Genomic DNA, 16,391 nt, shown 5'->3' on the forward strand with positions numbered 1-16,391 from the left:
AAAAAAATGAATAGGCCATTAATATTTTAAAGTCACAACATTATAAAGAATTATTAAACATATTATTATGTATTATAATTTTGATCTAGACACCTTTAACCAAGTTAACAGCTTCGCACATCTTGGTGCTTGAGTTAGGTTTAGGATGTGCATACTTCATGACTCGACTCCTAATATATTGTGCTTTGAGACCATTTGAATTTGAAGGTTTTCAAACTTTTGCCAGGTACAGCACATTTATGCTCATCAAAATCCCACCCCCAACACACACACACACACGTACTTGTGTGATTACAGGTAGTAAAAATTAGCGCATACCAAATTAACAAAACGCAGCAGTAATAACCGCATCTAAGAAAAACAAACTTTCAGTGAGAATTTAAAAATAAAGTTTAATAATACATAATGTTCACTTAAGATGAGTCAAAGAGGGTAAAATTGCCATTTAAGTGACTCCATAAAGTCTAACACATTCTGATCAGACTAAACCGTGTTTAGAAAAAGCTCAAGAAAACTTTAATACAGTGCCTTGTTGCCTCGCCGAGTTAACTTGAAAATTTAACGCCAATATCCAAATACACTTTTGTAAACCTGGCGCATTTTGATGTTATGTCCCGTGCCCCCCCCCCCCCCCCCCCCCCCCCCCCCCAAAAAAAAAAGAAAAAAAAGGACGCAGCCAGATTCAAATACATATTTCTATCAAATCTAAACTGATACACACATATATGTATTTTAAAAGGACAGAAGATGTGGAAACATTTTACTCCTTTGGAATGAACGTACACCGATGCGCTACGTGCAAACTGGTCAAGTTTTAATGGGGACAGATGAGGTGACCTGGTAAATCATTTCAGATGTTTTTTCCTGTCCGGGTTCCACGATGTAACAATCATCTTCCATGTCATCTCCCGTATCAACGTTTTCAGCGTTTTTCCCGTTGTCGGCGGGGCCTTGTTGTTTCTTGACATCAGCCGTGACCGCGTGACTCCTGTCACCGTTGACGCGGGTCACAGTGGTCTTGGACACGACGACATCCCGCCGGGGCTTGATCATGTTGCCGATGCGGCCGTGTTTGGCCATGAACTCGTCTGCTTTGGGACACTTGTGCCTCTGCAGCATCTGAGTGCTCTCAAAGACAACGTGGCACACTCTGCACGTGAAGTCGGCTCCCCTGGGGGACGTCTCCACGGGCTGGCTAAGGATCACGCTTTTCGTTGCGGGCGAGGGCGAATACTTCCAACTGCTTTTTGGGGAGGCGTTCTGCAAGGAATTTTGATGTTTGAACTGCTGGGTAGGCGCCGCGCCAACTCCCTGAGCAACTTTGCCATAGGTTCGCACATTTTGATTTTTCACCTGCAGGGCCGAGGTGACTTGAAGCATCCGACTGTCTTTGTTCCCAGCATTGGAATGCTTGCTCGGGCTCTGAGTCAGGTCTATTTCCAGGACGGGATTCTTATAACTCAGCGGCCTGGCTGTAATGAGTTTGAGTTTGGCCGTGGTGCTGGGGGAGTTACACGAGTGGAAGCGAGGCACTAACTTCCTGCTGGACAGGAGCAGCCCACATCCAATGCAGCCGCATATTTTATCGGCTATGTGACTACTATGGTGTGAAATGAGCATGCGCTTAGTGATGAAACCCTCACCACATTTACCGCAAGTGTACGGTTTCCAAGGGTTCCACTTACGGATGGTTTGTACCACCACCACGGGCTGGTAAATTGTCCAAAGATCCACTGTTGGGGCGCCAACAGTAGAAAACATACTCTTCATGTTTACTCCATCTTGGCCAGCATGAACGGATGACAGCTTGGACGAAGACACGCTAGGCACGCGAGACGTCGGCTTAGACGTTTTCGTCGATGCCAAAGGGGACTGGGACGCCTGCCTCGCTGACCCAGCCCCGTCAGCTTTCAAGACGGCTCCACCCAACTTGAAGCGTTTTAACTGCTCCTCTTCTGCGATATGTTTTTCAAACCGGCGCTTGTTTATCGTCCCGTGATGTAGCACCTGCTGTCCCGGTTCATGTGTAACATTGTGGTTCAGCATTTCGCTGTACATGGCAAACTCAGTTCCGCAGGAGCAGATGTGACTGGAAAAAGGGCACACATGTTCCTCCAATGATTGCTGAGTGGAAAAGATCTGTTCGCAGCTGAAGCAAATGCCTCCGGTGTTCATGTCACCATCCAAGCTGCTTTCTTGGGAAAGTTGCTCCATCGTCAGCTTTGGAGGTGATGTATGCACTTTCAACGGGGCACCTGTTTAAAAACATGGGATGTACAGCAGTATTTTTTTTAAATCATTCAGGGTTGCAAGGCTCTTGGTTTGATGTGTAATGTTCATTATGGCAAAAGAGTGCAGAAAAAGCTATTACTACATTAGCAGCCTTGGAGATGATCTATCAACAACATGGCACAGCGACGTAAATACATTCTATTTCATTTGGAGAAGTATTGTAATAATAAAATAACAAAAAACAAATGCAAAACGTTGTGACAGTTTGTCAGCCGCGGACGAAATTTTGATGGAACGATGGATCATGCGAATGCTAACGTGCTAAGCATCGCCAGAGCCAACTGATGACATCGTCAACTTACCTTTGCCCTTATATCAAAAGTAGCGTCGTAGGAGGATTTGATTTCCTTTGAGCAAATTAGTTATGTTGTGATATTTTTTCGGCTGCGGACACGATTTAGATGGAACGTGAGCCTGCTAATGCTAACGTGCTAAACATAGCCTTTACTGGCTAACTGATGACAATGTCTACTTACCTTGGCCGTTATGTCAAAAGCTGCCGCGGCGTAGAAGAATTCTACTTCAATACTCGTCTCTGACAGGAGTTTCCAGAAACGATGCCGTCTATGGGCAGGAAAGCTATGTGTAGTGCGTTCAGGCATTAAGTGAGTGGCATCTGACCACACCATTACCCCCCCGGAAGAAGAAGAAAAAAAAAAAAAGTAAAGCTACCGTTTTCTTCTGCGGATGGCGCCATTTGCTAGCTGCACTTCCGGTATTAAAAGCGTCATACTGGCCTCTAGCGATGGCAACGCGGTACCGCCTCAACGTCATCACTGCTTTTAAGAACATCACAGATTTTCTCAAATTTTTGACTGATACGCGAAATACACACACACGTGTATACATTGTATACATTCATCCATCCATCCATTTTTTTCGAGCCTCTTATCCTCACAAGGGTCACAGGCTTGCTGGTGCCTATCCCAGCTGACTTTGGGCAGTAGGAGGGGGACACACTGAACTGGTTGCCAGCCAATTGCAGGGCATAGAGAGACGAACAACCATTCACGCAAGCAACCACACCTAAGGACAATTTAGTATGTCCAATTCACCCGCCATGCATGTTTTTAGAATGGGTAATGGATTCTCGGGTCTATTTAACTGTGAGGCTCTTGCTCTCTGTCTGTCTCTCTTTCTCTCTCTAGCTATGGGTCATTGATTCCAGATTGGAGGACATTTCATCTGAAAAATTATTGAAAAGTTGACTTGATCAGATTTTCTGCTACATATTCATCAACAATAGGTAATTAACTCATCAGCTTGATCAGTTCATCTTACAGATGAAAGGTACTTTTTTATTACAAGATTTAATTAAAAAAATTACGTTAACATTAACAGGGATGAGTGAGTTTAGCTTGCTGTAACTGCTTACCAACGAGAACACATTTACTTATGTAAAAAAAAAAATCATTGATTTAAATTAATTATATGCATAATGGTTGCATGAGTTACAGCGATACATTCAAGTAAGACTCACTATTTTATAAAAAAAACATTGGTCTATCCATTGTTTTGAAAAACTGATGATGGCAAATCCAGCATATCATGTGAATCAGTTTTCGTCTTCTTTCTACCATGCTAAAAAGATTATGGTAACACGGTTGCATGCATTGCATTACATGCGTTCTATGAATAATAATTATTTGACATGGTATGTTCATTAAAACAAATGTTCCCACAGTTGCAAAGAGACAGCAATGAAACAATATTTTTTTAAAAATGAATTCCGTTTGAACTGTTTTGAGATTCAAATTGGTCATTACAGGGTGTGGGACAAAATAAAAATGTCATTTGAGGGAGTATTTCAGACTTTAGTGTTTTTAAACTATTTTCAAGAAATTCTCAAAGTTTTTTCTTAGATTTGGTCTCGGGACAAGTAAATTTAGTCAGGAAGTGCATGTTATATTTCAAATATGATTTAGGACATAAAATGTCTTCCATTCATGAAATGACCTTTATTTCCAGGCACTTTTTGTATAAAACTACATATTTCACTTGCATTAAGCATGTTTTCCCCCTAAGCATATTACGGGACGAGTAAAGTTTTCTTAAAGTAAAAACAAACTCCATACCAAAATTCTATAGGTATGTTTTCAATATATCAGATGATAAGGTTTTAAGGAGTCTGGCAAAGTTTACTGTACATAACATATCTTGCAGTCAATGTTCCTGTTTTAATGGGTGTAACGTTAATAATTTCTCATTTTCATTTAATATTGTGTACATTTGTTGGGACGTTTTCGCATTGTACGGATGGATAACAGTGCTGTATAATTTTGTAAATTCTGTTTATTAATTTTTTACACTGGGACCACTCAATAAAAGATGGTAACTAAGCTCTCAATTTTTTTTCTCTTGGATAATTTTCTCCATTATCTATATCCTGCTTACCCTCACAGGTCATTCAGAAGCCTACACGTATGTTTTCTTCGCCGTTTCTTTTTTACAGGTGAAAAATGAAAGCGGAAGTCAAGCCCAGACATTATTTACAATAATATGCTCAATGCATCCCTAGCAAATCAAAGACAGTGCTTTTTTTTAAATTTTGCATTTGTAAACTATTAATTAAGCAGCACAATCCAGCCTTTCTCATTTCAGGGGGTGGCAATTTCGCAACTTGCTATCAAATGAAAATGACATCACAGCTACTTGGGGTTCAGTTACCAGCCAATCACAACTCACTTGTTTTCTGACTTTGGTCATGTCATGTGGTCAAGCTGAGCCATTACCTGAGCACAGAGTAAAAAAGATGTAATTTTTCTAGTAAAATGGACACTCAGTGTGTGTGTGTGTGTGTGTGTGTGTGGGGGGGGGGGGGGGGGGGGGGGGGGGGGGTTCATATTGATTTCATATTCCACAAACGAAATATTAACCACAACACTGTTTTAGATGAGTGGGGCTGCATATAACATTATTGTAAAGAAATATTTTCCCCCTTTAAATAATTCTCCAACAAAACAAGACAACAGTTTGGTTCAGCACGAAAAAACAGTAATAAATGCATGTTAATGAATCGGTATATTTAATAACATCAGAACAATCTACAGTACAACTATCGGATGAAATTTGAAGTGCAATTGTTACAATAACACAACCTTAAAATTGAAATACGGGACTTGACAAACTACACTTGATTCCACTGCAGCAAACTGCTACAAAACTAAAGTGTTCTTCTCTTGTGTTACTTTGTTTACGTCATTAAAAGCAGGTACAAATCAAATGTGGCATTTTGCGTCACCACATCGAGTTCACTGACAAAATTAGATGGAAAATAAAGCATGTGTTTAAGGCAGTATTTCTGCGGACACAATATTATGAAGTCTCCTTAGATGGGTTTTCAGAGATTTCAGAGTTGGGTATGAACACTGACAGATATCGCAACGATGGGATTCGGCCTGCTTGTGAGTCAGGAGGTGCTTCTGCAAACTGTCCACGGTCCCAAACCAACGGAGACAAACCGGGCAGCGCACAGGCTTGACGACGGGTTTGCAGGCACCGCTCCTTTGGTGAAACAGAAGGCTGACCATGTTGGGGAATTCTGAACTGCAGCGGGAACAGCGATACGATTTGGGTGTGTTTTGAGGTCGTGCGCCTTTGCAACGGCCCCAAGATAAATGTCTTTGAAGGGAGCACCGAGTTGCAAAGGTATTTCCACACCGTGAGCATACGGGCCGCTTTTTATCGGCGCCGGAGCGCTCGAGAACGGCTCCCTTCTGCAAAGGCTGATGCGCAGGCGGAGGCGGCGGCTGCTGGTGCTGCTGCGCTTGCTGTTGAGGCGGCTGCTGTTGGATCCGAAGTAGCAGGGGCTGCGATCGTTGAGTTTGGAGTCCCTTCAGCAGCTGGTGATGGGGATGCATGTGGATCTGCAGGTGAACCTCATAGTCCGCCCAGGAGTTAACAGTCTCTCCGCATGTCGGACACGTGTAGGATTCCTGCGCGTGCTTTTGTAGATGCTCCAGGAGGAGCCTTGGCGATGTAAATCCAACCCCACACTCGCATGTCACCCTCCTGGGTAGCACAGAGGGTAGTGACATCATGCTCCAGTTGTTTGCGTCGTCATCCGAGGTGCCTTTTGGGCCGCTATGCAAATTGGGTTGCGACGGCTCTCGAGATGCCATCCGCTGCAACTGACATCTTCGCCTGTGAACCATCATATTATCTTTGCGGCTGAAGCTTCGGCCGCAGACGACGCAAGGAAACGTTTGTTTCGCGCCGCTGTTTTGGGAAACGCCGCCACGATCATCACCGTGCGATACGGGGGCGGGCGCCCGAGGCCTGGACCCGCACAGCCGTAAATGGCGGGCGAGGGTAGATGGCCGACTGTAGGTTTTCTGACACCTGGGACAGGGGTAGCGTTTTATGCCGTCTTTGACAAAATAGCTCAGGTTGGCAATCTCCTGCGACTCGGGATCGACCTCATCCTCCTTAGCGGCGTTCTGAGAGGAAGTAAAAAGTTCCGTTTCATCATCGAGGGGCATTGTCCACTGGCCTTCGTTGTTGCTCTCGTTCTGCGCCGAAAGCGCGTCCACACTATTGTCCATCACACCTCCGGTGGCGTTCTTATTCTGGTCCATCGTGGAAGACTTGGACAAAAACGGCGGGAAGCTTTTGGGAAAGCCGCACCAGGAAAGGTCTGTCGTCTCGGACTGCTCAGTAGTGGAGGTCACCTCCACTTTGACCCGGGGGGCTTCGGTGCTGACACCAACGCTGCTGGTCAAATGCTCGCCATGACCATCCCTGTACGTCGAGGCTTTATTACTCGATCTTAACGCTTGCAATCTGTCAGTGAAGGGGTGCGCCTGAGCCAGGGCTGCTTTTGGGCCTTGGCACTTGTGCTTCTTGAGGTTGTACCTGCGGGCGTAGTTGTGCTTGCACACAGGACAGTAGAAAGATTTTTTCGCATTGTTAAAGCTATGGAATGGTACCATTTTGGGGACTAGCGGCATTGATCTTGGCACAATTGTGGGCTTTTTTACCAACGGGAGGCAGACGTGATTGTCGGTGAAAGGCAGCTTCCCAATGATGAGTTGCTTACAGCGACGGCAACACTTAATTCTCTCCTTCTTGTGCAAGAAGTGATGCTCAGTTAGTCTGTCGGAGTTTGGAAAAGTTCGACGACAGCGGGCGCATTGATAGTTTCCTAGAGCGTTATTGCTAGAATCTCTGAGTTTCTGACGAGTTTCGAGAACCACGACGGGTGAGAGCATTTTGGTCAGGGAAACTATCTTCTTCCTGCTGGAGTCGATAATTCGGCTGATGGTGGGAGCCTTCGTCCTCGCGCCAGTCTTTGCGAGCAGTCTTCTTAACTTTGCTACAGAGAGATCATTGATCACCGGCTCTTCAGCTTCTTTGACCGGGGTAATATCAACTGGGATGGCTTCTTGTTTAGGGGTGATCATATCAGTACTGACGTTTGGAGATGGAGACGCCGAGCGCTTCATGTAAGCCGTTGCTAGGATTTTCATTAATTTATTGTTTTTCAACGCTCGTTCCTCATTGTCGCTGCTATGAACAGAATGGGAATCCTTTACAGGTTCTGATATTGGCTCGGCATTTGGAGATGACCGATCATTACCATTCACATCTTTACTTTCTTGAGGCGCTCCAGATGGTTCAAGAGGAGTTGATGGAACAACTTCGCTGTCTTCCAGCCTTTCACTGGCTTCTGGCTCCCTTTTAACGGGCGATGTTGAAATAGAGGCGCAACTTTGGACTGAATCTGCCAATGCGACACTCGGCCTTTCATCTACAATCCGATTAAAACCGTCAGTAGACCCTGTTCCACTTGAGATCGCATTACTGTCTGTCTTTTGGAGAGGAGGTGACTGAGTACTGTGTGATTGCTTATGTTCAAGCATGAGACAGAAGTCGTGAAATTCCTCTCCGCAATCACAGATAAAAAATGATGGCGAGGCGCTGTCAGACAACGCTTGTGGATTGGATGGCTTTAGGTTTGCTGTCAGAGCGGCCTGCGGGCTCATGTCGGGCTTGGGGCTCGTGCCAGGATGGCTGGAAGGAGGGGAAATGACCTTGGGGATCATGTTGGCATGCGTCGCCTGATGGACAAGCAAGGCGGCCAGTCTTCCGAACGTTTCCGAACATGCCACGCAACGATAGATTTTGGAGGCCGGTGGCCCGCTGCCCTGTAGCCCAAGCATCATAGACTGTTGTTTCCTGTAAATAACACACAAAAACACGCCATTGAATGGTGCACACAACTTTTGCTATTACCATACGTTTAAAGGGACAATGTGTAAGATTTTGACCGTTTTTCATTACGGGCAGCAGGAGGTGCTGCATTTACCATTGTCTGTAGCTATAACAGACATGGCTGCCTCCGGAGGAGCGCCACCCCCCATGCAATATAATTTAATGATAACTGGACCTAAGATTATATTTAAAACATACTGTTGGTTGTTTAGAACACATCTATATGTTTTCTGAATTTATAAGCATTTAATTCATTTCTTTTCAATGAAAAACGGTCTAAATTTTACACAGTGTCCCTTTAAATGCGGTGTATAACAAGTTTCAATGTTGACAAGACAAAGGGATTTAACCTGGCAATTGTATGAGCTTGAAGTGTGGAAGTACGGCACTTAATAGTGTGACAATACTGAAGTATATGGTATGCTTTGTTTTGGTCTTTCATTTTTTTTTTAATTCACAGATATTTTATAATGTGCTGTACCACGGCTACATATTGAACGTTTTATGGATGAATAATGTTTGAATTGGGAAGTTTTACAATTTTACTGGATTGTTATTTTCTGAATGTTATTTTGATTTTATTTTTGGATTTTGGGATGCTGTTGTGTATTTATAATGAAAAGAAATCTCTATATGACTTATTTTGACCTGTGAAGCACTTTGATACCTTGTGATTCAGGGAGATACAAATAAACGTGATTTGATTTGGAAGAGCATCCGCTATAACCTCTTCATTAGTGGTGTCAACTTTACTTGACACCACTATATGGAGAAAGATCCATTATCACGTGGGTCGGACTGGTAAAACCACGGTATATAACTTAAGAACACTTATTATTTGGATTTTTGTCATGGGCGCCAGCCTGGTCCCAATTACAAATGATAAACTATTACACTATAAAACTATTACTACAACCTATTAAAATAGTGGCAAGCAACTATAAATATATTGTTGAAAATCATATAACCACAAACATATACACATATATAAATAAATACAAAAATAAATAAATACAATGAACCATATCCGGTAGTAGGAAAATGCAGACAAAAATATGTGGTTGTACAATTTCTTTTCAAGGAGCACAGTGACGTGCAAAGAAAATTCAATGAGTGTCTCATTTTGGACATTTGAGTGGCACCCACACAACGACATACGTGACAGATGATGAAAATGCATAAAGTAGTAGTAGAGATCGCGTGTCAAACATGGAGGCGCTGTGTGCTAACTGCTGAATTGTAAATAAAGCAAATTTTAAAATAAGACTGACTGTTTAAAATCAAATACGGACGAAAGCCAAATGTCTGGTAACGGCCAAGGTGACAAGACTCGGGGGCCCTGTAAATTGCGGTGTTCATCTAGACATTGATTGTAAAAGTAAAACATTTTGTCTATGGATTACGGACAGCAAACTAATGGGCTTGTGCCATTTTATTTTGTATTAATGCTTCACAAAATCATCTTGCAGGCAGAATTATACCTCTGCGTGGACCAGGTCAAACGTTTTGACACCCCTGCTCCACATGCATTATATCAGGACTGCAAGCGTTTAACCATGTCTGGCTGCATTATCTCGGCCAAATAAAGTTTCATTCATTCATAACTTGATCAAAAGTTTAATCCATATATTTTGGCATATTTGGCCATATAAAGTTAAAAATGTATCAATAAGGATTTTGCGAATTATATGACTTGACTATTGAAATCATCTACAATAAACACCATTAAAACAAATGTTTCTACTTGCTGTATCCTGAAAGTGATATCATCTGTGCTCAAGACCAATCGCTGCTCATCTGCTGGTCATGTGAAGTTCATAAAATGAACCATGATTGATTGATTGTTACCCAAGCCATCAGCACATATGATGTCATTTTCAGTCGAAGGTAAAAAAACATGTTTTTAAAAGTATTAATTGTACACAAAATATAACGTAATCATCAAATGAACTAATTCAATCACCAATACGTAATTTTATGTTTTAAAGAGTACAAACATTCAATCCTAGGTACTTATTTTTTTCCAAACATTTTCAAAGGAGTGTCTAAAATGGCTTGAAATAAAGGTTTTAACTAGATGAAAAATTAACTTTTTACTGGTTAAAAAAAAGACTAAAATAAGTGAATTACCCCTTTAAATGCCATAATTAAGAAGTTGGTACTTACTGTCAACATGTTCTATAAACCGGACACTTTTGCAAAACATTGAGTTCACAATTAAGCTCGCTTTCAAAATCTGTAAACAATAGGAGCTAGCAGGATTTACAAGATCTAATAATTGGAAATATTAAGGTGTTTTGTTGATGCAAAGTTGTACTCTAATCATAGCTTTACAACTACGAATGCGAATCATTAGGTGTGGGAATCTGATTCACAATTCCATGATGGTTTTTTGGTCTCTGATTCAATTTTCAATTAAACAATTTGATTAAAAATAGTTTCTGTTTCAATCTATTGACGTGTAAAAACCTCAGTCTGCTTTGCGAAACAATAACAAAGGAATACAAAGTGCCATTGTATTGTTCTCAATACACGTGGACAACTGTGCTACTCTTTGAAGCTTTTCATCTTTCCTCCTTGGCCATGATTTCCAAGAACAATTTGAAATGTGGACTCATTGGACTATAGCACACTTTTCCCACTTGGCATCTGTCCATTACAAATGAGTCCAGGTCGCGTTTCTGGATGTTGGTGATGTACGGCTTTCACTGTGCATGGTCATAAATAATTCTCACAACAACCTGTGCTAACTGTTCCTCAGCCTTCTTTACACTGTGATGTCTATTAATCCATTGCCGCCTGAGGGATCAAAGATCACAGGCATTTATTGTCGATTTTCAGTCTTGCCGCTTTCACGCTGAAAGTTCTCAACATTCTCTAAATCATGTGACGATAATATGGACTGTAAATGATGAACTGCCTTAATTATTTGCAATTAAATGTTGAGAAACATTGTTCTTAAACATTATTCTTAAAGTTTGACCATTTTCATCACACAGTGGCGCACAAAGTGGTGACTGAACTTTTTGGGGATGCTCCTTTTGTCCTTTGTTTGCTTTTTGTCACTGCTTTCCAATGGAAAAGTGTATGTTTACAAATGACTTTATCTTGATTAAACAAACACACAAACAAAAGTAATCAGTTTCCTGAAGAACTACAGAATTCAGAGAATAAATATTGGGAGGCTGAAACCAGAAGATCTGGACAATTTTAATTTAAACAATAGCTCCACCCAGGGGTCTGGAACCACCGGTCTGCAGCCCATTATTGGTCAGTGGATCAACTGAAAAGGATTACTTTTGTTTTATGTATTATCTGAGTCTGAAAGATATTTTGTCATGCAAAACCTTTTGTTTTGAAAACTGACCGGACTCGCTTCCATTCGTTTGAGCCAAAATTCACCTACAGATCAGCAAAATGAATAAGAAACAGGCGCCATTGGAAAATATCTTTGGGAAGGAAAAAAGGCCCAGTGAAAAGGCAGGAGAAGCTGTCAGGAGAGACTCTGAAGAAACCTCAGGCAATACTAGGAGCTCTACTTGAAACATTGATTTATCGCGGCAAGGAGTTTGAGCGCTACCTTCTAGCCAAACCTGGTGAAGCATGGCTAGCATGGCGGGCAAGATGATAATCAACAGCTGGAGATTGCGAATGATGGTGGGCTTAAATGTTCGAGATTTCCACCATCCTGTCTGTGTGAAGCAGGATTTTCTGCAATGACCGAAACAAAAACAAAACAATGGACTCAACTGAAGACTGTATAAGAAACACACTCACTCCTAGTTGGGCCCAGGGCCTCCATTAAATTGGTGGTACTTGTGTGTTCAAATTTTATGTGCACGATATATCCATTTTGTGTTGTATCTGTATACTATTTTGAAGGAACCCACCCCTCCCTCCTGAGCCGCAATACTATTGTCAAATGATGACCGGTCTGTGGTGATAAAAATGTTGGGAAACAATAAATTCACTAATAAATGGTTGTTAATTTGATAATTGATTGGTTGTTGATAAATCATGTAAGTTTGACATGTCGAGTTTCGTTTTTTCACGTTTTGCAAATATTGGCTCTCACAATGTTTTGCTGGAGTCCGAAAGATTTGTAAAAGACTTGTAAGGCTTTCTGGACTGACGAATGTACATTATTTTAATATTGGCCAATTTTAAGAGATATGTCTGGAGTCAATAAGGCTTTGTTGAGTGAAAAGCATTTACCCTCTTCCTAAAATGTGTGACCAGTTGATGATTTAACAAGGAAGGCCCTTTTTTCATACAAGTTCAGGTATAATCGAACATTATTTTTAGTTACAAAAAAATAAAATAAAATCATGACGTATGTTTCCTGAGGTTCTGACATTTGCATTCGTTCGATTGTGGTCTTAAACATTAAAGCAGGATCACTATAAAAAGGAAATGTTCACAGCTTTATGAAAATAATTTTGTACTGCATCCAATTCATGTGAAAGGCAGGAATTGTGAAGTTGTCATCATTCGGTCTTTAAGTAATTGTATTCATCTTATCAAGCACCGAAATGAACCGTTTAAAACTTCGTGTGCCTGGATTTCATAGGACACACAAATTTGTTTTTATTTGTGTGTTTTCGTTTTTTACCTGAGCCCGTGTTGACTTAACGTAACGCAACACGCCACTCAAACATCCTTAAAAGGGCAACTTCGCAAAGCAGTAAAAAAATAAAGGGCTGCCAATGTGTACAAGCGTGAGGGCGAATCCAGTTAAAAGCAAATACGAATAAAGACACGCACGCAAAGCTAATGCTCGAATGAGCAGTGTGATCCATTCGGGCCACTTTGCTAACATGGCTATGCTAACGTAGGAATGCTAAATTCAACGCATGGCTTGTCCGGCTTCAAAAACGCACGCTTGATGCAAATTGCAAAGCTCGTACACTTCTTGGGAAGGTGCACGAGTTGTTCGAGAGCGAAGCAAGGGGAGGTGGCTGGACACGCTCCCGAGAGAGGCCATACAAACAACGAATATTAGGGAGGTAGCACCATCGGTCATTTCTCAGGAGCGCTTTCCCCCGTGCACCGTTTAAACACTCACCTTGTCACGCAAACGGGATGTCCAAAGCTTTTGAAATGGGCACAAAAGGCGAGCCGGAATCACCGCGAGGATCCGGAGACATCTGTCGGCGCAGATGCGCGAGCTCTCACAAACGCGCTTCAACCGCGAACAAATGAGAATATGTGCCAAGTGGAGGAAGAGGAAGAGGAGATGAAGCAGGAGAACGAGTGGAAGGAGAGCGACGTCCAGCTGCAGGGTAGTGCAAGAGCCGCCACCGGCGCACGCGCAATAGACACTCCTGCAGAGAAAACGCCTCTGCCCCTGGAAATCTTGGGTCACGTGATTCCCCAGGCAGCCTCAAGACCGCCAAATGCTGCACAGTGCATAACCCGTGAAAGACAGTCGCTGGACATGCAATGTTAGTGAACCAACACAGATAGCATGGGTAAAACGTGTGCCTCAATCAACCATTTTATTTCACGATACAAAGTTGGGGGCAGGATGAAGGGGTTAGTGGGTAACACCCCACGGAGCTGAGGTTCTGGTTTCCAGGCCGGGGTGGCAGTCTGGTTAGCATGTCATGGTGGGGGGTGGGGGAAAAAAACCCCTTCGCTTCCTGCGAGGTGTTTGCCTGTTCACCGCGGTTGTTCGAGTTTTCTCCAGATGGTCTGGATTCCGTCCACATTCTACACCCATGCGTGGTAGCAAAATTGCCATTAAGTGTAAATGTGTGTGGTTGTTTGTCTATGTGTGCCCTGCGATTGGCTAGCAACCAGTTGAGGGTATCTACTGGACAACTGGACTTCAGTACGATATGGTTTCCAGGCCTAGCTCAGGTGACTTCAGATTAAAAGCATACTACGTCCCAGCCTGGTCACCACCAGTCTGCCGCAGGGAAGATACTGAGGCACAAAAGCAGTCACATCGCCGCTTCATAAGACACTAGCAAACTTGCACTGGATTCCGGTACACCCAAGGTGAGGTTTGTTAATTACTCATAAAAACACTGCATGGCTAGGTACTTTCCTAGCTTGTCAACTTAGTATTACCGAATGTCTTGAAACCTCTGTTCACGAGACGCCGTTTTGTTGGTGATCCAAAAAAGTCAACAGGATCACAGGCTTTTGGGCGCCAGTGCTCTTAAATTCCCTCCCAGTAATTTCAAAGTCCAGTCCTTGAGGGCTAGTATCCTGCATGATTTTGATGCTTCCTTCTCAAACACATCATGTTGAAATGGTATCATTTTCAAGCTCTTGCAAAGCTGGCTGATGCTTTGATCAGTTGAATTAGGTGTTCTTGAGAAAGAAACTTGGAAAACACGGATGAGTTCAGCCCTCGAAATTTGAGACGTGCAATAGAAGTTCCCGCAGCCACGTCAGTAGAAATCTTCGAAACCTAAATAAAGACTTACTTTTATACTCATGCGTTTGGTCGAACTATCGATCTGGCTGCAGCTTCCTTCATTCGTTCTCTGCCTTTCTCACTTCTCTCATCTTGGAGAGGGGACTTGATGGCGATGAAGTACTTGTAACTAATACCAGGTGGATCTGCGCTGACCGTCCAGAGTGAGTTCTGAGGTGGGCCACCTCCGCAGAGGGACTATGGTGGAGATGGATCAACCAGGCCTGACTGCTGCAAAGAGAACCTTACCTGAAGGAGTCTTCCAGCAGTGCCGACGGACTGCTCACCTCTGATATTTCGTAATTAAGTGTTGAATATACAGTGCGTGAAAAATATTCACGCTCTTCCCTTTGCATATTTATTGCTTGCAAAGGTCTTTTCATTACCAATACTAATGTTATAGACAATCTCACAATATATAAATGATACTTGTATTTACTGAGGGTTCAGGGTGTTCACCGCCTACTGCCTAAAGACAGATTAAGAATCTTCATCGAAACATTGTAAATATTTCCATCAATCACAGAAAGTTGTCCTGGTCCTGGGGGAGCAAAGCAGCCCCAGATCATCTTACTGCCCTCCCCATGCTTTACTGTGAGCATCATGTTTTCTTTGTTTTTAATTAAAAGCTGTGATTTTTGTGCCAGATGTCACATCTGCACACCTTCCAAAAAGTTGGACTCATCAGTCCAAAGAATGTTTCCCCAAAAGTCTTGAGAATCATGAATTGGCATTTTAACACATATGAGATAAATGTCTTTTACGACAGCAGTGGTTTTCGCCAAGGAACCCTGCCAAAGATTGGCATTTTAGGCCAGTGTCTTTCTTTCATTGGAGATGTGAACACTGACTATTTTTTTTTTAATTCTTTTGTGATTACCTGGATGATTTATCATTCGACTCTTAGAGTAACATGTTTTGTTTTTGTTTGGGGGGGGGGGGGTGGCTCAGGCAATAGATGAGGTCATTCAGTAAGCAAAGGGTCACCTATTCCAATCCCACACTGTCAGTCACATGTCGTTGTGTCCTTGGGCAAGACACTTCACCCATGTGAATGTTTGTTTAGTCTCTGCGTGCCCTGCACTTGGCTGGCAACCAGTCAATGGTGCACTATCCGAAGAAGGTTGGGAGAGGCACTAGCTTGCAGACTGCCCTAGTGAGAATACGCAGCTGTTGAAAATGGATGCATTCCAAGTTTACTGGAATTGGGGTTTAGAATATTAGGTTGTGAAAAGTTTTGGTACATCCCATCAGAGAGATTACACTGCAAGTAGAATGTGATGGACTCACTTTTTCTGCAGCTCTCCCCAGCTACTTGATACAGTTCTTTCCAAGTAATCCCAGGGTATTGCCAGGACAGTTTGAACAAATTTTCTTTTAACACGTCCTGGGTCATTCTCGGGTGCTTCCTTTCAGTGGGATGTGCCTTGGATCACCTCATCTCTGAGGCATTCACATC

The 16,391-nt window shown here is 42.6% G+C and overlaps 2 protein-coding genes across 3 annotated transcripts; both read right to left on the reverse strand.

Annotated features, from left to right (window-relative positions):
• Positions 1–674: 674 nt before the first annotated feature.
• On the reverse strand, positions 675–2,939 carry LOC148426700 (uncharacterized). Its single transcript, XM_088410921.1, has 2 exons — positions 2,769–2,939; positions 675–2,255 (listed from the first exon to the last, which is right to left on the reverse strand). The coding sequence occupies exon 2, from the start codon at positions 2,212–2,214 to the stop codon at positions 808–810; it is 1,407 nt and encodes a 468-aa protein (XP_088267047.1). The 5' UTR covers positions 2,215–2,255; positions 2,769–2,939; the 3' UTR covers positions 675–807.
• Positions 2,940–5,294: 2,355 nt separating this feature from the next.
• LOC148426701 (uncharacterized) lies at positions 5,295–13,794 on the reverse strand. 2 transcript variants are annotated; one of them, XM_088409425.1, is made up of 3 exons: positions 13,571–13,794; positions 12,086–12,216; positions 5,295–8,469 (listed from the first exon to the last, which is right to left on the reverse strand). In XM_088409425.1, the coding sequence occupies exon 3, from the start codon at positions 8,454–8,456 to the stop codon at positions 5,580–5,582; it is 2,877 nt and encodes a 958-aa protein (XP_088265551.1). In that variant the 5' UTR covers positions 8,457–8,469; positions 12,086–12,216; positions 13,571–13,794; the 3' UTR covers positions 5,295–5,579. The 2 variants fall into 2 exon arrangements, with proteins under 2 accessions (XP_088265551.1, XP_088265550.1); XM_088409424.1 differs by lacking the exon at positions 12,086–12,216.
• Positions 13,795–16,391: the final 2,597 nt, after the last annotated feature.

Source organism: Hippichthys cyanospilos, chromosome 3 (genome assembly GCF_059441005.1).
Source record: "Hippichthys cyanospilos isolate Australia breed blue-spotted pipefish chromosome 3, RoL_Hcya_1.0, whole genome shotgun sequence".
Classification (NCBI taxonomy): Eukaryota; Metazoa; Chordata; class Actinopteri; order Syngnathiformes; family Syngnathidae; genus Hippichthys; species Hippichthys cyanospilos.